Source organism: Pteropus medius, unplaced genomic scaffold (genome assembly GCF_902729225.1).
Source record: "Pteropus medius unplaced genomic scaffold, Ma_sr-lr_union100, whole genome shotgun sequence".
Classification (NCBI taxonomy): Eukaryota; Metazoa; Chordata; class Mammalia; order Chiroptera; family Pteropodidae; genus Pteropus; species Pteropus medius.
Genome location: NW_024354499.1, coordinates 6,208,360 through 6,231,467, shown reverse-complemented (window position 1 = coordinate 6,231,467; position 23,108 = coordinate 6,208,360). Strand labels below are relative to the sequence as shown.

At 45.0% G+C, this 23,108-nt stretch overlaps 2 protein-coding genes across 7 annotated transcripts in view; one reads left to right on the top strand and one right to left on the bottom strand.

Moving 5' to 3' along the window:
* M1AP (meiosis 1 associated protein) overlaps positions 1 to 19,402 on the top strand; it is a 64,593-nt gene extending 45,191 nt beyond the window's left edge. For all 3 annotated transcript variants that reach the window (XM_039852699.1, XM_039852701.1, XM_039852700.1), the window contains 6 exons: positions 2,523 to 2,685; positions 3,644 to 3,785; positions 16,530 to 16,736; positions 17,830 to 17,970; positions 18,467 to 18,478; positions 18,974 to 19,402. In XM_039852699.1, coding sequence (XP_039708633.1) covers positions 2,523 to 2,685; positions 3,644 to 3,785; positions 16,530 to 16,736; positions 17,830 to 17,970; positions 18,467 to 18,478; positions 18,974 to 19,147 — 839 coding nt within the window. In that variant the 3' untranslated portion in view covers positions 19,148 to 19,402. The remainder of the gene's footprint in view (positions 1 to 2,522; positions 2,686 to 3,643; positions 3,786 to 16,529; positions 16,737 to 17,829; positions 17,971 to 18,466; positions 18,479 to 18,973) is intronic.
* Positions 19,403 to 20,168: 766 nt separating this feature from the next.
* DOK1 (docking protein 1) lies at positions 20,169 to 23,087 on the bottom strand. Of its 4 annotated transcripts, none has more exons than XM_039852703.1 (5): positions 22,942 to 23,087; positions 22,298 to 22,597; positions 22,033 to 22,126; positions 21,659 to 21,843; positions 20,169 to 21,409 (listed from the first exon to the last, which is right to left on the bottom strand). In XM_039852703.1, exons 1-5 carry the CDS (start codon positions 22,999 to 23,001, stop codon positions 20,600 to 20,602), a joined length of 1,449 nt encoding a protein of 482 aa, XP_039708637.1. In that variant the 5' UTR covers positions 23,002 to 23,087; the 3' UTR covers positions 20,169 to 20,599. The 4 variants fall into 4 exon arrangements, with proteins under 4 accessions (XP_039708637.1, XP_039708638.1, XP_039708639.1 ...); XM_039852704.1 differs by lacking the exon at positions 22,942 to 23,087 and adding an exon at positions 22,775 to 22,793; XM_039852706.1 differs by lacking the exon at positions 21,659 to 21,843 and having other exon boundaries at positions 21,199 to 21,409.
* Between the last annotated feature and the right edge of the window lie 21 nt (positions 23,088 to 23,108).

The window sequence follows — 23,108 nt, the reverse complement described above, 5'->3', positions numbered from 1 at the left end:
ATTAACACAATGCTTTCTTATCACTTAGAAATATTTTTTTTTTATTTATGAGAGAGCTTTTTTAAAGTTAGAGTACTATGTACAGGTTACAAGTGTGTGCCTGGTCAGTGGCAATTGTAAGATGCATATAGAGATGTTAGTATGTGAAAATAATGCATCTTGGAATCAATTAAATACAATATTATCACTGTTTTACAGATGAGAAAACTGAGACTTAGCAAAATTAAACATTTTCCCAGCACCACAGAGAAAGTTAATAACAGAGTCAGAATTTGAAGCCAGGCAACACCAGAGCCCACTCCTACCCTCAGGACTAGAAATCTATATTTTGTACACTTGACTCCTCTCAGCCCAGAGGACATTCATCAAACCTAGTCTGTCTGCCTCCAGAGCCAGGGCCCTTACCTACTACACAGCCTGCCTCATGCTAGGTAATTCTAAACGAAGGGCCTAAAGATTCACTTTTCTTATTAGGAGGGCAGGCCCCTCAAAGGCCAGAAACTCCTGCAACCAGCCTTCCTTCCACTGTTGCACAGCATTTGCCTGTGGTACTATTGAGAATTTCTCTGTTTTGCCCACCCTCTTCCCATGGCTTTCAGCACCAGGATCAGAGCCTGAATGTTTATCTCCATCTGCAACCATTTTTTGGAAGTCCACAGGTCTCTGATAGAACTTAGATCCAGACTCATCAGCTCTTCTGCTGGGGAGAACTTCACTGGAATCCAGGTGCTCAAATATAGTCGGAATGAGGTCTGGGGAAAGCAGGCCTCCCATGCAGTGGAATGAGCCACCCGAGAGTTTATGCAACCATAGTAAGGACCATACTGTAGTTATCCATGGGTTAAAACACCGACACATTGCCACACACTTGGATTTCTGTATATGTGGCTCACTACAAAACAAAACAAAACTCTGAGCGCTCCTCCTATAGAATCTTTTGAGGACTGCTCCTCAGATGTTCACTTTGACTCCTTACAAGGTTCTCCACTGCACACCACCTGCTTCTGTAGCTGCCTGGGCCCCTCTCTAGGTGCTTCCCTCAGAGGCCTCCGTCTGACGGACAAAGTGCACAGTCAGCTCCAGATAGCGTTTTTTCTAATTTCTTGGGTTTGAGGTTTGCCACCTCGGCACCTGGGTTCTGGGTGGTGAAAAGGATACCTCGTTCTAGACCCGAGCCCAGCTGAAACAGCTTTCCCAACTTTGGAACAGTCTGCTGAGACTACTGTTCCCATAGTTTTAGCCCCGGCTACAATAAGAATCATATGAGGAACATTTGAGCTTCATCCCCAGAGATCCTGATTTGATTGGTGTGAGGTAGGGCCCAGACGGCAGTACCTTTTTAAAGTTTCCTAGAAGAATTTTAATTCAGCCAGAGTTGAGAACTTTAGCCAGATAAATACAACTGTCCTGTCCTGAAGCCCAAAGACCTACAGTGAAGTCCAGCGCACAGGAATGAGGGGAAGCTGCAGTCTTAGGCAAAGTCCTTCCTATTGACTTGCTGGGCTCTAGGACACACCAGGCCAAGAGCCATCTCACCCAGAATTAATTTCTACGTCTGAGTGCCGAGCCCAGAGGGCCAGTTGTACCTGACATCTGTTCTGGCACTCTATTTTTTTCTACATTATTTCTACTTTTGTTTGTACCTCATGCTGCAGTTAATCATTTCACAAATCACTAACATCAACTACTAGCCTTCTCACAAGTACTCAACGCTTGCGTATTTGTAAGCTTGTTAATAATATTCAAACCCAGTATACATTTTATTGAAAAACTTTGTAATATCAAGGATTCAAGCATAGTGCAACAGAACATCATACACTCTGGCATGTGAATATAACTGCTGGAGCAGAAGCTTAATACAGAAGAGTATGATACCTTGACAAATAACTCATACCTAGTCAAAGCCCTCTCAGAACTGTGGTCTGGTGCCACAGTGATACTCCAAGGCCCAAAAAGTTCTATACTTTTGTTCCTTTGAAGAATTTAGAAGTAAACTGTTTCAGGAACTTACTTATTCCTCCCCAGCCCCCAAATGTCACTAGAAGAGCCAACAGAGGAACAATAGCTATCAGCTGACTGCCTGACTTCTGCTTTCCTGCTCTTCCTTCATCTGACCTATAGTCTTGCCAAAGCTAAGCCGCTACAGGGAAGCAGAAGAGGCAAGATTTCCTTCTGTAAAAAAGGCCTCTGCATATTGTAGTGTTAGCTGCCTCTTCCACAGAGGACACATGTTCCTCTCAGGCTGGATCCTAAACCAGATCTCTCAGCCAGCACAGGAGTAAAACGAGTAAAAATCATGTCAGACCCAGAAAATGTTACCTGTCGCGTAGAGCAATACTGTAGGTCCCAGATCTGCTCTGCCTTCCCAAACCAATCTTTCTTTTCTCTTTCCACTCTTCTGCCTCCTCCCAACTCTTACTTGCCAGGTGGAGGTAGAACTGGTAACAGATGTTGTCTCTTAATTGCATAGCCTGAGGTAACTTGTGACAGACATCCGTCCCCCAGTGTCATTTTTATCCTAGTGTGCCTGAAATGTGATCTCCAAGAGCGACTCCTCAGCCCGTCCTTACTCCCTGGTACAGCTGATGGCTCCTTGAGAATGGATGACCCCAAAGGAGACTTCAGCACACTCTACCAGATGGCTGCCCAGTCCTCGGCCTGTCATTATAAGCTCCGGGTGATCAAGTATGGTCCACGGGAATCTCCCTAATCCATGCAAATACTTATTCTTGCGAGTTTTATGGCTAGAAAGCCTAAAGAGAGAGGATATCCCCAGGCGTTGGGCAGGCGGGAGTCAGGTATGGGCTGAGCACAGCCAGGCTGCTCAGCATGCAGAGACAAATGAGCGGATGGTGGAGATGTGTGCAGCAGCAGGACACTTGGAGGTCTGGATGAGGACTGGAAATCCAGAACATCTCTAAATGAAGGGAAAAACAAAATCCACAGAATGGTGTTTATCCATTCAGTAGATATTTACTGAATACCAGTTGTGTTTAGGCATCAGGACAGAAATCTGACCTTCAAAGAGCAAGTGGTATGAAGGCTCTTCCCCTGCCCTCCCGTTTCTCTAAGCACTAGAATTCCCGCTTCCAGGGAAGCCAAGTCCAAGGAAGAATTAGCAGTGATGGCAAAGGCCACCTTTACTGCTTCCGGTTCCTCTGGCAGTGCCCATGCACAGGTTTCTGAATAAATTTGTTTATGGGTTTGTGACCATAGATGCTGCTAGGAACCTTCTTAGATGCATCCTCTTCTTCGATGCATCTTCTGTCAGCACCTCACCATACAAGAGCCAAGACTGGGATGCAGATGGTTAGCATACTGTTGTGTTATATGATTGCTGTAGCAGGGGTATTATGGGAGTGTCACTAGGGAAGTCACTTGGAATAGAATGAGCTCAGGAGAAGAAATACCTACTAGAGTCATGAGCCTTCATGATGGCTGCTCCATTCATTGATTAACAGGCTTTGAGACTGTGCTACGTGCCTGATACCTTGCTAGGTACTGGCCAGACTAGATGAATAATTCATAGGCCCTAACCTAAGGGATTTCACAATAGGGTCATAGACTTATCTGAATTTAAGTATATCTAGGTCAAGGTTCTGGATATCACTAAGGAGCTTTCACTGCCATTGCCTCTTCCCAGGGCTGTAAAATCAACTGGTATCTGTGAGTCAGTCACATATGGACTCCCATTTATCCTGAGACCCACGAGCTGTTGGCAGCTGGACTGGGATGAGCTAGAGACAAATCAACAGCGTTTCCATGCTTTGTGTCACAGCCTGCTGGTGAGTACCCACATCCCCAGGTGAGGAAGAGGAAGAGTGTTAAAATACCAACCACAGAAAAACAGTTAGCTGAATGCTGCCCTGATCCCAAACCTGTTCCAATCCTTCAGAAGACAGGAAAAAAACTGGAAAATCTCTGAAATGTGGATTAAATATGACTTGCTTTTGTTGGTTTCATGTTATAAAGAATAATTCCTGAATTCAGTTATATGACACTAAACTTTAAAATCCCTGAGTTTTTACCTTTAAATGGTAAAGAGAAATGTCCTTAAATAACTATATTTTTAAACTAATTTTCTTCCTAACACCGTGCTGGCTATTATGGTTCATTTACATAAAGAGCACCTAGTCTTTGCCAGACATTGTTCTAAGCCCTTGATATTTAGTGGAAACATGACAGACATTATCTACATAATGCCTCAAGAAACTTACTCTCTAATGGAAGAGACAGAATTAAACACATATAGTCCTAATTCTGAGAAGTTTATGAAGGAAAAGAAAAGGCTGCTATCAGAGAACTTCTCTGTGAATGTGACATTTAAGCTGAAGCCTGCCGGGTGAATGGGAGTTAGCCAGGTGACTGGTGACAGGAAGAGCGTTCCAAGCACAGGGAAAGGCATGTGCATCAACTCCAAGGCTGGAAAGAGCTCAGAGAAGAATCGAGAATGAAAAGGCCTTTATAACAGAGTGAGAGGAGAGAGAGCCACTAGGTAGGGAGGAGAATTGAGTAGGGGTCAAATTATGCAAAGCTTTGTAGGCCAAAGTAAGGACTTTGGGCTTTAAGGACCAAAAGAAATCATGAGAAATGACATCATCTATCTAAGTTTTTAAAAGATTACCTGGGCCAAAATTTGGAAATGAACCAGCAGAGGCAAGAATGGAAACAAGAAATTGAGGCAGTTGGGCATAACAGTCGTCTTGGCAAGAGATGACGGTGGCTTGCACTCAAATGCTGGAAGTCAAGAAGAGAAAGGTAAACCAATTAAGGAAATGTTTTAGAGACAGTGTCGGAATTGGTGACGGATCGGATGTAGGGAGTGAAGAAGAGAAAAGTATCAAATAACTGCCTGGTTTCTGATTTGGACAAGTATGTGTATGCCATTGCCTGAAATGGAAAAACTAAGAGATCACATACATGAAACGGTAATATAACACTTACAAAGCAAAATAAAACAACCGCAAATATAAGCCAAAGACATGTAGAACTGCTAAGTGGATACAGAATAAAAGTTTGACCTAGCAGAACATGGGTGATCAAGACAGCACAGCAATTCATCTCTTTCACTATCAGAAGCAGGCTTCTTTTTTTTCCTGTTTCAAAGCCCACAGTCCCTTTTAGGTCCACCCACTGAGTTCCTGTTTCCTATTTGAAGAGCACTCTGCTGTCTTTGCACAGCAGAGACAACAGATATTTCTGACTGTTAGAGCCCAAAAGCTTAGTTTACCATTTACTCCACCCAGTTCCTCAGGATCTCAGAGGTGCTACATCACTGAGGAGAAATTTTTCTCAAGTGGCTTTAATACACATTCTTCTAGTTCCTGGTATTTTAAACAGACGTTGGCATTATAATGCACTGCTAGAGGGAGTGTGCATTGTCTGGAAAGTGATCCTTCAACACTTTAATTCCATTGCTGGAAATGTAGCCCAAGAAAACAATTGGTAAAGGAAGCAAAGATATATAAACCAGCACATACATCTCACTAAGTGCTAGTCACTTAACCAAGTGCTTTGCATACTCTACCTCATTTAATCTTCACAATAACGCTGTGAGAATAGGGATTCTTAATCTCGTTTTTACAGATGGGAAAGAGTGAAGTCTGAGAGATTAAGTGACTTATCGAAGGTCACACAGCTACCAAAGTGGCTGAGTCAGAATTTGAATCTAGTTCTGTGGACTGCAAAGCCAATGCTTTTAACTTCTTGCTAAATTCTCTCCTTTGGATACAGCCAGATAAATACAGACTACGACACTGAGGCTAATTCTCCCTTCCCTGAACACCCCATACTTCTGTCCTTCACTGGATGTAAATTCACTTAAAGTGACTGGGTACTTGTAAGAGCTCCTCTCTCATCTTACATTACTATTCTCTCCACTCTGTTTGTTCTGCCTCATCCCAGTTAAAGACCACTCTCCTTTTCTGGAAAAGAGAAAAGCAAGATAGTGTTTAAATGGCTCTTCCTTCTTGCTTTTCACATGACACCTTCTCCAAGCAGCAAAACGCCTGAAAGGCAGTATGTTACAGAGAGAATTTCTCACAGGCCTCAGTTCATTCATTTAACAACATGTGTGTTTCGAGTGCCTGCTATGTGACAAGACTTACTTAGAATTTTAACCTTCCTGATCCTGTTCGTGCAAATTCTTAGCACTTCTTTAACTCCATCGTTGGTTTTGTATTCTTTCTTACACCTTTTTCATGCGCTCTTTTAAAATCAGATATTGTCAGCTCCCCATGTAACTCTTGCCTTCTGTTCTCATTTGTGATGTTTCCTCTCCAGCTAACTTCTCACTCTAACTTCTGTCTTTCTGTTAATAGTAGCACCGCCGTTGCCTACTCACCCAGGCTTGAAACCTCAGTCACTTTCAGCCTTCTCACCCTTTACGCCCACCTCATCATTAAGTCATATGAGTTAACCTCTCATAACATGGATTATAAATGTCCTTTCCTTCCCATCCCCACTGCTTGTTCACACCAAGACTTCCTCAGTAAACTCCCACCTAGCTTCCCTACCTCCAATCTCTCCCTCTTCTCATCTCGAAGTATTCCTTGACTATCACATGTTTCTCCATGGTGCCAGCACCCAGTGACTTTAGCCTTGCCTGTTCTGTCCCCATAGCATCTACTGGTATTTGCAGGTATCTCTCTCCATCATTATTTATCACTATTCTAGCTCAGGCGCTTCCTACCTCTTACCTTTAATATTGCAATAATCTTTTCACTAGTGGCCCCATGTGGTATAGTCTCTGCTTATATCATAAATAAAGAAGCACTATCCAGAGACCAAAAAGTAATTTTAAAATTAATTTATTTGTGCTTTCAAAGAATTTATTTTTTGAATTATTTGCAAAAATGAAATAATTCATAACCTACAATGACATTTCTCAAATTTTCTTCTTCTACTCCTCAATTATGTCTAACCTGGAGCTACTCCAAGACCCTTTCTCTCTCTCTCTCTCTCTCTCTCTCTCTCTCTCACACACACACACACACACACACACACACTAAAACACTATCTGCAGCCCCAGTCCCTGTTCCTCTATCTTCTTTCTCCCTCTCTCAGCCAGATAAACACTCTGCAGATTGACAGTCTCTTTGACATAGTCCCCTCCCTTCTCAGGTCCTGTCTCTCTACCTATTTAAAACTTCCAGGATAGAACTTACAAGGCTTCTCCTTTCATGAGTAGAAGTGAAGTCAGGGAGAAGGAAAACAAGGGAGAAGGTGCATGACAGACACATATGAGTAACTCTCATCCCTGTCATCTGTAGAGACAATAAAATATACTTCCTATGGTTTTTAAGATGATTAAGTAATGTTGAGTATATAAAGAACCTAGCATATGTTTGGCATACAATTTGCATGTAGTGGTTGGTTAGTAATTCTACAATTTCCATTTGTTTCTTTTTTATGATAATTCTCTAGAGAAATTCTCCATATTTTCACTTATTTTCTTGAACTAATACTAATCATAATTATTTTAAGATTCTGATCTGCTAACACCAATACCTGGATCACCTGTGGCTTTGTTTCTATTGTCTCTTTTTCTTGTGGTTTTCAGACATGTGGTCTTTTCTTTTGGTGTACCTGGTAATATTATAATGAAAGATGCTCATCATGTCTACATAAATTGTAGAGGCTCCAGTTGGTGCTGGCTTCCTCTAGAGAAGATTCATCCTGCCCTACACTAAGCAGACAGAGTAGTGGCAGATCATCTCACTCCACTCAGGAGCTGTGCTGAGTCAAGACTGAGCTGCAGTGCTGCTAAGGCTCCATCTACCCCTAATATGCTCCTGACCCTCCGGGATTTTCCACTGCCAACCTGGTGTATTGTTTGTGTCCCTTCCCCTGAAAAATCCCAACTCTAATTCCTCTACCCCAAGTCTACTACAGTGTTCTCCTTCTAGAGGCTTTCTCTTTTGGGTGTCTTTGCCCTAGTATCTGGCAAATGTACTAAGCGAGAAATTGGTTTGAGCACCCACCCCAACCCTGCCAAGTCTCCACCAAAAGACTTGCTGGTTTCTCTGTTCCCTTGCAGATGCCTCAGCAGGTGCAAATTCTAGATTCTCAGCCCCCATCTCGACTCTCTCCGACTCAGAATCAACATATGCCCTCATGGTAAAAGCAGTTGCAGTAATTCCTTCATCTCTCTGGCGTCTTCCCTCTCCAGAGACTTAGCTGCCTTTCATTTTCATTGTGACAGCACCTCTTCACTATCTTCAGATAAATAGATTCTGTATATCGTCCAGCTTTTCTAGTTGTTCCAGGCAAGAGAACCAGTCTGTCACTGGCCACTCCAGCCTACTCAGATGCAGAAGTAGATGCTTATTAAATGTTCACTTATCTCTCCTTTGCATTCCTTATCTGGCTAGGCAACTCATAATACATTTTCAGGTTTACCCTCAGCCTAAAAGGAGTGGAGGAAGAGACAGTGTTGAATGAATTGAACTCTGCTTATACCATGGTTGGTGGATCCACCATGTTCTCATTATCAGGTGCCTGGGTTTCCTTACAGGTATAAGCAGAGTTCAATTCATTCAACACTGTCTCTTCCTCCACTCCTTTTAGAGCAATTCTTCTGAACAAAGTCCATACTGCCATAATTAAATTCTAGTCATTACTGCCAGCTCACCAGGTCTCATCAACTATAAATGTTGTGTAACTTCAAATTACGTTTTACAAATACCCTAAAATTTAGTCAACTATAGTCTTAAGTGTTATTTCATTCCCTGATTTTTTTACTTGAAAATTGAATGTTGTATTTTTCTGTCCTACTTATAGATTATTTTGTTTTATTGGAGTATTTTACTTCCTTTTCCTCAGAAGAATACCCTTTCATCAGATAGGCAAGGGTCTCGAAAACCTCATGTCCCAGCCCTTCTTGAAGATATGTGCCATCCATCCATTCCCACAAATTTTACTCCAGACCACAAGAGAGCCATGTGTTTTGACTTCATTCGTCAGAGCTTTTATAGATTATAGCTAAGAATTATTAAATTATCTTTAATCTAACAAAATTTAATGTTACCTAATAATTGTTAATTTTTTTAAATTTAACACTTCATGGTGCTGAATATGTGCCTGAAACAGTTCCAAACACTTCACAAACATTAATTTATATTATCTCCATAACCATCCTATGAGGTAGGAATCATTATTCCTATTTTGCAGTTGTGAAATTGAGGCCCAGAGATGTTAAGTACTTTCCTAAGATTACACAGCTAGTAAATGGTAGAGCCAGGACTGAACCCAGAAATGTTGACTCCAGGACCCAAACTCTTAACCACTCTATAGCCATGTGAAATTCATTATCATATCGATTGCAGAAGTGCTCTGAAACACATTCACTACTCAATAAGGATCCACAAGATAGTGTCTCCCACGCTTTACATTAGGAAAAGCTGTGGGGCTCCCTTCTGACTAAAGTGAGTGGTTTGCATTTTTATGAGCTTATTTAATCTTGGCTCTATTACTGTCCTACCATTATTTTTCCTTTGCCCGATCCTCTTGTTTAATTTATCTTTTTGTACTGTTGCATTTTTCAAAACTGGCATAACTGTTTTCTGGAATGTGGTAGGGAATAAATAAATATATATAAATAAAATTAATTTTTTCCAAGTATTTATGAGACGAATTGATTCATCACCAGGAAAAGATCGTTTCAATTACCAAAACCTGCTATGTAGTCCCAGTTATGTAGCTAGTGACTCACTTTCCACATCCTCATTTCTCTTACAAAGTCATGTCTGTGTGAACTAGAAAAAGAAATGAAAATACCACCTAGGCCTTTCAGTTTCCTACTTACAGTGTCAGTCTCTGGAGACACATTCCAGAGCTTTACTGGCCATGTCTGCCCTAATTGGCTACAGAAGTGACAGGATTCAAACCAGGACGTGTCCAGCAGGAGGCTAAGTACACAGGCAACGACCTGGTTGGGCTGTAAATGGGTGGGGAAATGGAAAGTCCTTGGTTATGTTAGGCAAAGAGTCAAGAGCAGGAATCCAAGCCGAGAGTGAGGTGATGGCAGGTCAGGAGCCATTTTTAAAAAACAAAAATGGTCAGAATGAGGTTAGAGTTTAGAGCCTGCAGGAAAACAGGTGCTAGGATAGCAGGCTAGCATGGGATCGGTAGGCTTCTCGTGACCCAGCCTTGCCTATTTCTCTTGCTTCATCTTTCACCATGCTCCTTCCATTGTCCACTCTGGCCACACTAATAAATTAGTAAATGATCCCCAAATATGGCAAATGATTTCACACCTCCACCTTTTTTCATCTGCTCCCTTCCCCTTGCCTCTGTCCACCTGACAAATATCTACTCATTTTTTTCCCAGATTTTGCTTAAATACCTTCACTATGAAGTTTTTCCTACAACCCCCATTCTAGCTACAGCCTGCCCCAACTCATCCTTTTTGCCCCTTCCCCACCCATATACCTGTTGCCACATCTATCTTGACCTTCGCAGCACTCGGAATCAGTATAAATTGCACCTTAGCTCTCTAATTTGAGAAATATCGCATTACTGTATTTTCTTAAGTCAAATTTAGAAAATATTAGTCCCCAAGGGCCAGGATGTTGACACACTCATATCTCTATGAGTGCCTCTCGCCTCCCTCAGAATCTCAGGAGGCTAACAATTCAGAGTGTGGGAAATGGCCCTTTGGTCCTCAATACACCTTCAATACATTGTTGACTACAAGCGGCAAAAGCAGACATATTTGTCTTGTTCCTGATCTTCAGGGCAAAGCACCCAGTCTTTTACCACTACCTGTGATATTAGCTGTGGGTTTTTGTAGAAGCCTTTGTTCTAATCCTAGTTTTGTTAAATGTTATCATCATGAAAGGGTTTTATATTTTATCAAATGCTTTTTCTGAATTTATTGAGATGATTATGTAGTTTTTGGCCTTTATTCTATTAACATGGTATATTATGTTGTTTGATTTTTGGATATTAAACCAACCTTGCATTCATAGGATAAATCCCACTTGGTTGTGGAGTATAATCTTTTTCTATGTTGCTGAATTTAGTTGGCTACTATGTTGAGTATTTTTGCATCTCTATTCATAAGGGTTATTTCTTTTCTTGTGATATCTTTATCTGGTTTTAGTATCAGAGTAATACTGGCCTCATAGAATGATTTAGGAAGTGTTACTTCATTTTCTATTTTTTTGGAAGAATTTGTGAAGGTTTAATGTTTATTTCTTAAAAGATTTGGCAGAATTCCCAGTGAAGTCATCTGGGTTTTGGCTTTTCTTTGTGAAAAATTTCCTAATTACTAATTATTTTCTTTACTTGTATTAGGTTGTACAAAAAAAGTTAATATAGCAGGCCTGAGACTCCAGTTAGTTATCCTTAGAAAGTCCTACTTGTAAGATTGACCCTTGGCTGGCATCTGGGAAGTTGGATTTGGGGAGTATTCCCACCATTTCTTAAATAATAAGAGTGGCACATTCTGCCTAAACTGTGCAAAAATATATGGTTTATGCTGAACACCTACTTTTCTTCTAGGAGTCTAGAATTTTGGTATGCGCTAGGTACAGGCTGCCTATGTGACCAGCCCCCAATAAAAACGTTGAGCACTGAATCTCTAACGACTTCTCCTGGTGAACAGCATTTTACACATATTGTCACAATTTAGTGCTGGAAGAATTAGGCACATCCTGTGTGACTCCATTGGTAGAAGACTCTTGGAAGCTTGCACCTGGCTTCCTCTGGACTTTGCCCATGAGCCTTTTCTCTTTGCTGATTTGGCTTCGTATCCTTTTGCTGTAATAAATCCAAGAGTATTACTATATGCTCTGTCCTGTGAGTTCTCTTAGTGAACTGCTGAATCTGGGAGTGGTCTTGGGGACCCATGACACCGATTTATTCATATTTTCTATTTCTTCTTGAGTCAGTCTCAGCACTTTGTGTCTTTCTAGGAATATGTCCATTTCATCTAGGTTATCTCACTTTTTGGCATATAATTGTTTATAATATTCCTTTAAAATCCTTTTAATTTCTGTAAGGTCAGTAGTGATACCCCCTCATTTATTATTTATTTTAGTAACTTGGATATTTTCTCTTTTTTCCTTGATCAGTCTAGTTAAATGTTTGTCAGTTTTGTTGATCTTTTCAAAGAACGGACTTTTGTTTACATTGATTTTCTCTATTACTTTTCTATTCTCTATTTCATTTCTTTCTACTCTAGAATTTTTTTATTTCCTTCTTCATGCTTGCTTTAAGTTTAGTTTGGTCTCCTTTTTCTAGGTTCTTACAGTGGAAGTTTCATTTATTGATTTGAAATCTTTTTATTTTAATCGAAGAGTTTTCAGCTATAAATTTCCCTCTATGCAGTGCTTTAGCTGTATTTTATAAGTTTTAGTATGTTTTGTTTTAATTTTCACTCATCTCAAATTATTTTCTAATTTCCCTGGTGATTGCTTTTTTGAACTATCGATTATTTAGGAATATATTATTTAATTTTCACATATTCATGAATTTCCCAAATTTCTTTTTGTTATTGATTTCTAATTTCATTCCACTGTGATCAAAGAAGATACTTTAGATGATTTTAATCTTTTTAATTTTATTGTACCTTGATTTATGGCCTGTCATATGGTCTATCCTGGAGAATGTTCCATGTTTATTTGAGCAGACTGTATAATCCGCTGTTTAGGAGTTTTAAATGTCTTTTACCATCTTCCCCTGGTCTCCTTTATGGAAGCCAGTGTGAGAGTAGCAGAGCAATGGACATTGCAGCTTCATTTTCTGTTTCTCTTGGTCCTGCCTTCTGGAGTGAGAGAATAAGCAAATAATGCCAAATTAACCTAATTTCCTCCTGATGCCTTTTCAGATTTAAAAAACAAACAAACAAACAAACAAAACCCAGGTATGCATAGTTTTTCTATAACTAACTGTGATTTCTCTTCCTGGATGTATTAGGACAATGAAATATGTCTCTTCCCACAAGCAAAGCAATATGAGTGCTCTGCCCCTCTCTGCACTTCAATGGCTGCCTCAGAAACACTCTCGCTCAGGAGTTGGTCAGTGTTTCTTTAATCATTGACTTTGGTCCCAGACCATCATACTGAGGGTAGACCAAGGGAGCTCTGGTTTGGTGAGATTAGAGCTTTTACCTGCTATAATAAATTCCTACCTGCCCTTTTGGGAAGGCCTATGTCAATACCATTAAAACTGTCCTTTCTACTCCTCTTTCCTCAGATACCCAGAAGTGAGTGACCACATCCTCTTTCTTCTCTTTGGTATTTATAAAGGATCCATTTGGCTGCAACTAACAGATAACCAATCCAACTCTAACTTGACTAATGAAGAAGTTGTTTTTTTCAAGTAACAAGAAGTGCAGGGACAGACAATTATAAGCTGGTGCAGTTGATCAATGATACCATCAAAGACCCAGGCTCTTTCCATTTTTCCACTGCAGCAACCATAGCTGGTGTATTTCTTCCTTATGCCTATTGTCTCATGGTCACAAGATGGCTGTTGCAACTTAAGACTTAGTCCTGTCCAATAGGGAAAGAAGGGGTAGGGTGCAGAGATAAAAAGCTTGCCAGCATATTACAAATCTTTTCCGGAAACTCCACTCAGCAATTTCTGTTTATGTTTCATTATTTAAATCTAGGTCACAAATCACCCCTAGACCAATCGCTGAAAATCTGAAAAACAGGCAAAGAGAAAGGAGAAGAGAAGGGGGTTGGGGAGCTGTGGCCAGTCAACCAACAGTGGCTGCCACACCTTCCTCATAACCTTAGTAATTAGAAGTTAGGGCGGGTCAGAGAGGGTGACTTTAGTCAGGCTGAGCTTGGAGTATGGCATGCCATTCAACTCTGTTCCTATACACACCTGTTCCAAACAGAAGCAGTCTTCATCTCCAAAAAAATCTAAGTTCCCTGGCACCTTCTATAGCAAAGTCCCTAACCACAACATAAATAGACAGCTTTTCACCTGCCTTCTGGTAAATTCAGCATCTAACTCATGCTCTTTTCTTTAGAATTAGGAAAAGCATATTCTAAGTACTCAGCAGTCATCTACAGTCATTAAGCATTGTTCAATTTGAGGACCCCAAAGTCCAGTCTTCTGGGACACCCCATAAGACAGCACCATGCCACTACTTTTTCTTAGCCTCAGATACCTGCTACAGTAGTTAATCATTTCCATCACAGCTACAACTGCCTGTGCCAACAGATAAACCCATGACTTGGGTAACATTTCAAGCTTGAGTCCTGGACTTCGAGTCCCCAAAGAGGTGAGAAATTCAGAGTCTAAAATAGGGGCCTTAAAGTTCAACTTCCCTATCTCTCACTTTCTCAGAATACTCCTGAAATTGCAGATAAATTAATATCTTTATCAAACTCTAATAAGGATGCATTTCTCTCTCTTCCTCCCAGAACCTTCTGCCAACCATCCTGTAAAGAAGCCAAAAGTTTTAAAGCATTCTGTAAAATCTTTTCAACTCAATCTTTTCCCAGTCTTCTGCTAGTCCTCACATCAGGAGTTACTTTGGAGAGCCCTCATTCATTTCTGTACCCCAGTTCTCTAACACAATCTTAGCTATTGTCTCAAAATCAATAGACTCAAGTTCTAGAGGTCATAATTTTCTGTGTACAACTTTCAAAATTTCTTAATAACTCCACCATGTAGCAGATGTGAATTTGTTCCATAACACTGAAGCACAAAAAAATGTCATATTGCCATAGTTTTCGCCTCCACTGACTTGCCACAGTGGCAAGATACTCCATTCTCCAAGGAGTCTTAGAAGGGTGATGAACCACCCCAGTTTGCCCAGGACTAAGGAGTTTTCTGGAACACGGAACTTTCAGTGCTAAAAATGAGCAAACCAGAACAATTGGTCATCCTAAGTTCGAGATAAACATTAGTTTACAAGCCTCCTTAGGCAGTGCACGTGTCTAATGAATTTCTATATACCTACACCCAGTGCTCAAGACATAATAGACACTCAATAGGTTCTTAATAAATAAAAAATTCACAAACAAATGCGTGAACCAGAATAAAAAATAGATTAAAATAATTATAATCCAAAGTCTGAGCCACATCAGAAGTTACTTGAAACAACTGAAATGGAGTGCCCTGCAAGTTCCTTCCTATCCCTTTGAGGCTTAAAGGGACCATGTCCTCAGAGCAGGGGCAAATTTTCCCCACACACACATACACAAGAGTTTCTATATCATCTATTTCCAATTTGATGGATTTGAGAACCATCAGGTAGACTTTCCATCACATTTGGGTCTGTTGTTCAGGAAGACAACACAGATATAAGGGAAATGTTGACAAGTGTGAACTTATGAAGGTACCTACCACCTGCCCAGCCTTCCAGACCTCCCAGAGTTCTGTGCTGCATAGACTGATAACACTGCTTTAAAGTGTCCAGAACGTTCCCCCACCCCCTCCACCTCAGCACATCCCCTTGGGGTATAACTCTAATGCTGCAGCAGGTTTTTCTGCTACATTGTGTCACTTTCCACTTGTCTTCCACAAGACACTGATATTCCTCTATTCCCTTAAATATCTTTTTTTTCTCCTTTTTGCCTTTCCTATTCTATTACTTCTTCCAACTTTTTATAAGTTAGAGTGGGTAGAGCTAGTGTGCTGTCTTTCATCTTACGTAGCAGGGAGACTGTTATGTCTGTATCAACTGTAATTAATGATCACCTCAAGCAAGAGGACAAATTTACAGATAATTGTAACAGTTCTGACTCCATATTTCCTGGAGTTTTGTAGTTTTCCTTGAAATTGCCTCATTTCTATGCCTAGTTTCAAAGAATATACCTAGAAAATCTGCCTATATGTCTACTTATCTCTTCTCCTTACCACGTGCTAACCTCTGATCTCCATGGCACATAGCAAAGTGTCACCATTCTATTCTATAGTACTCTTCACTCACAGAGTCACCATGTCCAGAATTCTGACCCTTCTTTTTGTCCTATGACTGGCTAAGTTGATCTCAAAAGCCTATTCCCCCACCCCACCTTGTCGTACCAAAGTTTTCATCTCCCTGCTCTTCGCTCTTCTTCTACTTGCACAGGTGGCTTTGACCACCTTTGCGTAAACCCTCTCTGGGCATTCCAGGGGTTCCCCAATCAGCCCTCTCTACCCCAGTCCTACAACACAACCAGACTTTATCAATCTCAAAATAAGGCCTGAATTTTCACAACACCCCACACAAGTCTTTTTTTCAAAACTCTGTTTTTAAGAATTATAATTCCCAAAACTCTATATTTACCATTGAGTGATTCATTAGTCCCCTCTGGTGTGAATAGCTACTTCAGGTTATAGGGCATCTCTTAACTTATCTCTGTCAACCTTTCTGTGTATGTCCCCAAACAGGGAGAAAGAGCAGTCCCTAGGGCACTGGTGATTAAGGTAGGAAGTCCCTCCCTTTCAGGGCAAGGGGGAAATGGCTCAGCCCTCTCTGACATCCCCCAGAGGAACTCGGGAAACCTTGGTTGGGATTGATCTTAAGAACGTGCTGAAGACTGAAGATGAACCAGTGTTTATGCATGTCCTTGTTTCAGAAAAGAGAATGGCTGCTGTTGGCCAAAGGAGAGGCCCCGAGCCAAGGACACAGCCTGAGAGAGCCCGCCAGCACCTTCTATGTGATTGTGCCATCGCGCTCCCCAACTCTGCTAGTGAAGGCAGTGGCCACACGAGAACTGATGCTGCCCAACTCCTTCCCTCTACTGCCTGAGGACCTGCCTGATGACAGCCTGAAGACTGTGGAGGCAAGTGGAGCCCAGATCTCCTGGGACAGATAGAGGGAAGAGGAGGGAAGGGAGTCAGAGAAAGGGATGAGGGAGAGGAATGAGCCAGTGAGGGGAAGGACAGAGAGCCAAGGGAGAAGTGGTCCCAAGGGTGTGGTGAGAAGGTCAGAGAAAACCAGGGTAGGAACTGAGGTGGGGCAGGAGGAAGTTAGCAGTGATGGCATGTTCCCACAGATCTTTCTCTGCATTATGCATGTGCATGTGTGTGTACCGGTGTGTGTGCATCTACTTCTGTCTGTTGAGGGAAAGAGGAAAAAGTAGACAATGTAGGGGCCCAGAATAGGCAGAGCTTCAAAATAAGACTGCAGTGCAAAGGTGGGAACAGCTCTGAAGGCCATTTTCTTCTCCTCCTCTTTCGTGGATCTGGATTTCTGGATTTCCTCTGCAGCCTCCCCAGGCTGAGGGCAGGAGTGGGGCTCTGGGCAGGGAGAAGTGAAACCACATTGCTGCTGGATCGCTGGCTTATGTGCAGAGAGGACAGAGCCTGGGATTGTGCTCTCCACTTGGCGGCCAAGGGGATGAAGAGAGAGGTGGGCACAAGTGGCTGTGCTCCGCGTCTCACTTCAGGGCCAATGGTTCCTGGCACAGGATATTGTGGCCGGAAAACCCGACTGCTCAGGAATGCTGTGCTCGCGTGTCCTCTGGTTACACTCACCTCACAGGCAGGCTGAGAACTCAGTGTACTCGCCTCATAGACTGTGAACAGCCCCAGGATGAGGACACACTCTCCCTCACAGACATGCACACTGGATCCCTTGTAACCCTCACAGCACCCAGACCCCATGACATACTTCTCTGGTCCAGAGTATTCAGTGTCCCTAAACACTCAGTATTGCTCCCTCTTTGTACCTGTGCCTGACACTTACCTCACAAGCACTCAGACCTGGGGGGGGCGGGCAGAACACTCAGTGGGACACTGGTCTATTTCACAGCCTTCAGAGATGCCCTGAGTCTTCACACCTCCTTCAGCCTCTCACACTCAAAGGGCTCTGCCTGATATCTTGTGTTCTGTGAACTCAAGCTCCCCAGGTAAGGCTCCTCCTCTCTTCCTCAGAGCGTGTTGGACGGCCTAGAGCTGGAGCCCATCTACAACCCCTTGCAGATTTGGAGTCACCTGTACTCACACCTGAGCAGCACCTTTGCCAAGCCTCAGGGCCGACTCCACCCAACCTGGGAGAATCGGGCCCTGAGAAAGGTATGGCTTCTCTCCTTATTCCCCTCCCTCCCCTTTATGCCCAGAATCCAAGAGACCCCTCCTCCTCTGTTCCCAATTCCCCTCAATCCCAGGGAGTAGCCCTCTTCCCTGGATCTCCCCTGGTGGAAGGGAGAACCAAGCCAACAAGGAAGAAAGAAAAAGAGCAGCCCTTTATCCCAGACAAAGGAAATTACCAGCCATTCCCAGTGTGTGTGTTGGGGGGCGGGGTGGGGGGGAGACTGGGAATGAGCACTGACGTATGATAACATTCAGGTATCTTAACTGTAGTGTTTGTGATAACTCATTAGTCGTTTCACAGACCATTGTGCCACTAAGCAAACTGGCTGCACTGGAACTACAACCAAAGAAAAGGCTGAAGGGAAGGTGGGAAAGAAATGCCCCAAAGAAGAGAAATTAGCATTTACTGAGCACCAGTTATTTGCCAGGTTATGTGACAAGGGTTTTCACTCATATTTTTCTCATTTAATCCTCACAGCACCCCAGCAAGGTAAGTGTTACATTAATTTTACAGAGGAGCAAAGGGTGGCAGGGCGGCGGGGTGCTGATCAGGTTAGTAGCTTGGAGACAGGGCTCTAGTGACAAGGGCTAAAGAGAAGAGTAATTGAAATTAGAGAGTTATTTTTATGAAATCCATATTTTCTAATATTTGGACTTCCTTTTCCCTTTTTTCTAGTTTCTCAGTAACAGAGCCTTTAGGGAAAAAAAATCCTGCTTTGCCTTAGCTGAAGTTACTAGAGAAAGTTGTTTCCAGACTACAGTCAATCTAGAGGTGGGAGCAGAGCCCACAGGTCAGCTGGTGGGCAAGGTCACAGAGGAGGGACACTCAGCCAGTGGAGGTGAGAGGCCAGGGGACTCCACTGCCCTGAGCCTTGAAACTGTCACTCCAGGGATGAGACAAGTGAAGGAGTTAAGACAGGAGACCCAGCAGGGAATAGGATAAGATCAAGAACTCTGGTCAGAAACGGCTCTGCTTTCTTTTCAGGCTGGGCAGTTGCAGATGAATCGAGTCCGAGCCACGGTGGCCCCCTTGCCTATAACCCCAGCACCCAGCAGGGCCCCCAAGATGCGAGCCACCAGCAAAGCCTCCTCAGAAGCCTTCTTCCAGCCTTCCAGAGAGGAAGAGGAAGAAGTGGAGGAGTTTCCTTCAGAGCCTTAAGTCATCAGAGCCTGGGTCTGGCTGCCCTGCCCAGCCACATCCATGCCAAGGCTCATACGATGGCATTCTGCAGTCAAACTTGCCTTCCATCCACCTGAGCCCCTGTGAGCTCCGGTGACCGAGAAAGAGCCTTTCCCTCCTCCGTCCTCGGCCTGGGAAGCTCCACACCCCAGCCTCCCCTTTCTCTAAGCAAGTTTTCTTTGGGGTCATTTGATACTGTTAACGCAGATGAATATTAAACACCGGGTAAGCCAACACCGTTGTTAGGAGCATTTTATCCTTGTAGCTCTGCGTAAGCAAGTGGATGAGGTCAGGTCACCTTCAGGAAACTAGAGCTCGGGAGACAAGGATGAGGTTTTCAGAGCTCATGATAAACAAATAAGATTGAAATCCAAGCCCGATTCCAAAGCCAGTGCCCCTCCCACTATACCCACCATGCTAGTTCTCTTCTAGCTCCAAACAGAAAAGTGGTTGGTGCTCAGTACCTACATGCAAAAGAGAGGGGGATACATGGGGGGAGGGGAGGTCATATGGCTCAGAACAGAATAGAGGGTGGCGTGAAAAAGACTTATTCCCTTTCTATTACCCTCTCCTCATGCCTGCCTCTCTACTTTCCTATCGGCCCTTACGATCCACAGAATAACTACCATTTAGAAAATGCTTAGTCTATGCTGCAAATTGCACGAAGTACTTAAGAAATTTAACTCCTTTCATGCAAACAACCCTGTGAGGTAGAGCATGTTATTAAGTTTTCCCAGTTTACAAAAGGGCAGCAAAGGAAACTGAAGGTCGCAGATGTTATACAACTCTCCCAGGGTCACACAGATAGGGTCAAGCCCAGAGGGGCCAAATGGACTACCCAGGCTCTAAAATGCCACTCTGCTCGGCTCTCCTCAGTGGGACCCCTTCCTCCTTCCGTAGCTCCCAACACATTCCTGATTCTCCTCCTGATCCCCTCCACACCCACCTAGCACACCCTGCCTCTATATCCCCTCTGTGACTATGCACACACACAGACCTCTTAAACCCAAACTGACTTTAATGAGAATAAAACTTTAAAAAATAAATCTCTGGCAAATAACAACGCAGGGGAAAGAATCCAGGCACAGTCCAGCATTTCTCTACAGCCGCCATGCAGGCCCCTCCAAGTGTACCTACTCCAACGAAGCACCCTTTCCATAGACCTGGTACAGCAGCTGTTCCTTTTGGAGGGATGACTTAGGGATGCTGGCCTCCCCAAGGCCCATCCCTGAGCCCTGCCATCTGTCCCACCTTCAGGACTTTTGGGTATTGATCATCCTTCCCTTGACTCCCCTGATCCATCTGGTTCCCTAGCTTCGTACCGGCCCCTCCAGCCCTCTGGTTCCCACTGGTTCTAACAGGTTTCCTTGATCCCCAGTGCCACCTCCCCCCACAGTCCTCTTATCAGCAACCCCAGCCTTGCCCTACTTCTCATGTGGAGCCCTCTGACTTGACCCCAGTCCTGTCAGTCTCTTCTTTAGAGAGCCCACAGTCCCAGCTCCCTGAGGTCCTGCTCTTTTGGACCTGGCTATACAGGGCAGTGTCTGAGCTGTGGCCTTTGCTGCCACCGCCAGTTACAGCACCAGGTTCAGGGAAAGCCAGGCCCTGGGGCTTGGGAGCTGGGAGAGGCTTTGTGCTCCGAGGGGGTGGCACTGCATAGTCATCAGTGGCAGGGTTGTAGGGGAGTTCATAGCCCTCCTCCTTCACCCGAGCCTGGCACCACCATGCATCCTTGGGCTCCTGAGGCAGATCATAAAGGCCCCGGAGAGCAGCTGGGGCAAGACCCTCAGGTTCATCATAGATGGGGTCCTCTTTGGTGTCCGTTAGCTTGGCCTTCAGTAACTGCTGCTGCACATGCTCATACGTGTCCCAGTAGAGAGATTTCTTTAACTGTACCCCTTCCCCTGCCTGAGCAGAGGTGCTGTCCAGGGGGTCTGAATATAGAGAATCCTGGGAAGGACCTGGAAGAATGCGCAGGGAGTCTAAGGGTTCAGCATACAGGGCTGGAGGGCTGCCAGGGAGCTCCTGGGCCGCAGGTAGGGAAGCCAGCTTCCCCTCTGACACTTCTTCCCGAGAATCAGCTCTGAGAACATCCTGCCCCTGACCAGCCTTGCCCTGGGCCTTCTGCAGATGGATTGCAGTCTCAACTGCCTGAAAGATGTCATTTCCCTGTGCCGTCTGGAAGGTGAAAGTTCCGGGGCCGGAGGGGCAGCGGCGGCCTGCCTCAAAAGAGAACATGACCTAAGAAAGTGTGAAGAGAAACACATTACTGGGAGCCATCCGGGAAGATAAGTCAGAAGGTTGAACTAGTTGGGGGTTCTACAAAGAAAAGACTAGCTGGGGAAGGAGGTGGACTCCTGGGCTAGGCAGATGGGTTATCCTGAGGGCAGAGCTTCCCACCTTCCTGCCCTGCCCCACCAGGTCCAAAGCCTATGACCCAGGAAGGCAGCCCTTCCTGGCAGCTCCCCCCCACACACTGCAATTCCACACCTTGTCCCTGCCATAGCGACGCAACAGAGGATAGGGCCAGGAAAGGAGTGGTTCCAGTATCTGATTCTGAGCTCCCATAGTCAGGAGAGTCAACCTCTCAGCCTCCACCCTCAGCACATAGGAGCCGTGTAGGCCACAGCGCTCAGCAGCTTCAGTCCTCTGCACGGTTACCCAGAACTGGGATCCTGGAAGGAATACACAATTAGACTGGCACGTGACCAGCGGTGGGGGTGGGGGTTGTCCCAGCCCTCACCTGGAAGACAGGTGAGGAACTTCCTATTTCCCCATAGGTCCCTGGATCCTCTAATCAGCCCCTTTCCAGGGGCACCCTTCCTTTCCACCCCTCATCCCTGCCCAGCTTCTCAAGCGGCTACCTTCCCAGGTGGGGCTATACAGCGAGTTCTCCAGCATCTCCAGGGCAGAAAGCTTGGGTGGGTTCCCTGCAGGCGCCAGAGCCCAGTTGCCTTTCTGGGGTAAAGAGAAAGAGAGTATTGAAGACTCAAATCATTCTCTCAACGCGGTTCGCGGGGTCTAAGCCAGCCCAGCTCCTCTGTGGCCGTAACTACCCTCACCCTGCAACGCCTCTGGGGTCCAGTGCGGTTCGCCCCAGCCCCTCGCGGGAAGCCCCGGCCCTCTCACCGGAAAGGCGTTTAGGCACAGCGTTTGCACCCAGGCGGCGCTGGACGGCCCGTCGGCCGCCAGCAGGTGGGAGCGCTGTGCAGTGTCCAGGCGGAAGGCCGCGGCGCCAGGCTCAGGCGGGCTCTCCACCGCCACGGGCGCCACGCTCACACACTCGGCCAAACGGATCACCTTGCAGTCCAGGCGGCGCGAGCCCCCTCGGCCCCCTCCAGAGCTCGACCCCTTGTGGTCAAAGAACTCGAGGCGCGCTACGCCGTGGGGGCTGGCGGGGTAGAGCACGGCCCAGGTCTTCCTCCACCTCTGCGGAGAGAAAGCGAGAGACGCTGGGAAAGCAGCGGCGAGCGTCGGCCGCCCGGCCCCGACGGTGAAGGAGGGACCAGGAGAAGCCTCTTTCGGGTGTGAGGCTTTCCGAATGGCACGAAGTTTCCCCAGAAGGATGCCTGCCGCTCAGTCTCCCCAGGACCAGAGAGGGCGTACCCCAAGACCAGCAGACGCTTCCCCGCAGCGTGCAAAGCGACTTCGCCGGAACGCCACAGGGCTCTCGGCTCCCGGCGCCGCGCTTCCACCCTGCCCTCCCCCTCCCTCCTGGGTCCTATCGCCCACCGCTAGCTTTGATGAGGTTCGGCACCCCTACCCCCGACTACCTTGGTACCGAAACGCTGACTCTGCAGAAAGAGCGGCCCTTCCATCACGGCCCCGTCCATGGCCCCTGGCCGTTCCTTCCGCGCTTCCTGGCCCTACGGGCTGGGGGCGGGCCGGGGCGGGCCGGGGCGGGGCGGGCCCGGGCGAGGCCTGGCCCACCCCGGGCGTT

Excerpts from the sequence above, each read along its gene's own strand:
- DOK1 (XM_039852703.1), bottom strand. The coding sequence starts at position 23,001 with ATGGACGGGGCCGTGATGGAAGGGCCGCTCTTTCTGCAGAGTCAGCGT. Across the intron at positions 22,127-22,297 it reads TGTGCCTAAACGCCTTTCCG|AAAGGCAACTGGGCTCTGGC; the intron begins GTGAGAGGGCCG and ends TCTTTACCCCAG. Across the intron at positions 21,410-21,658 it reads GTCGCTATGGCAGGGACAAG|GTCATGTTCTCTTTTGAGGC; the intron begins GTGTGGAATTGC and ends ACACTTTCTTAG.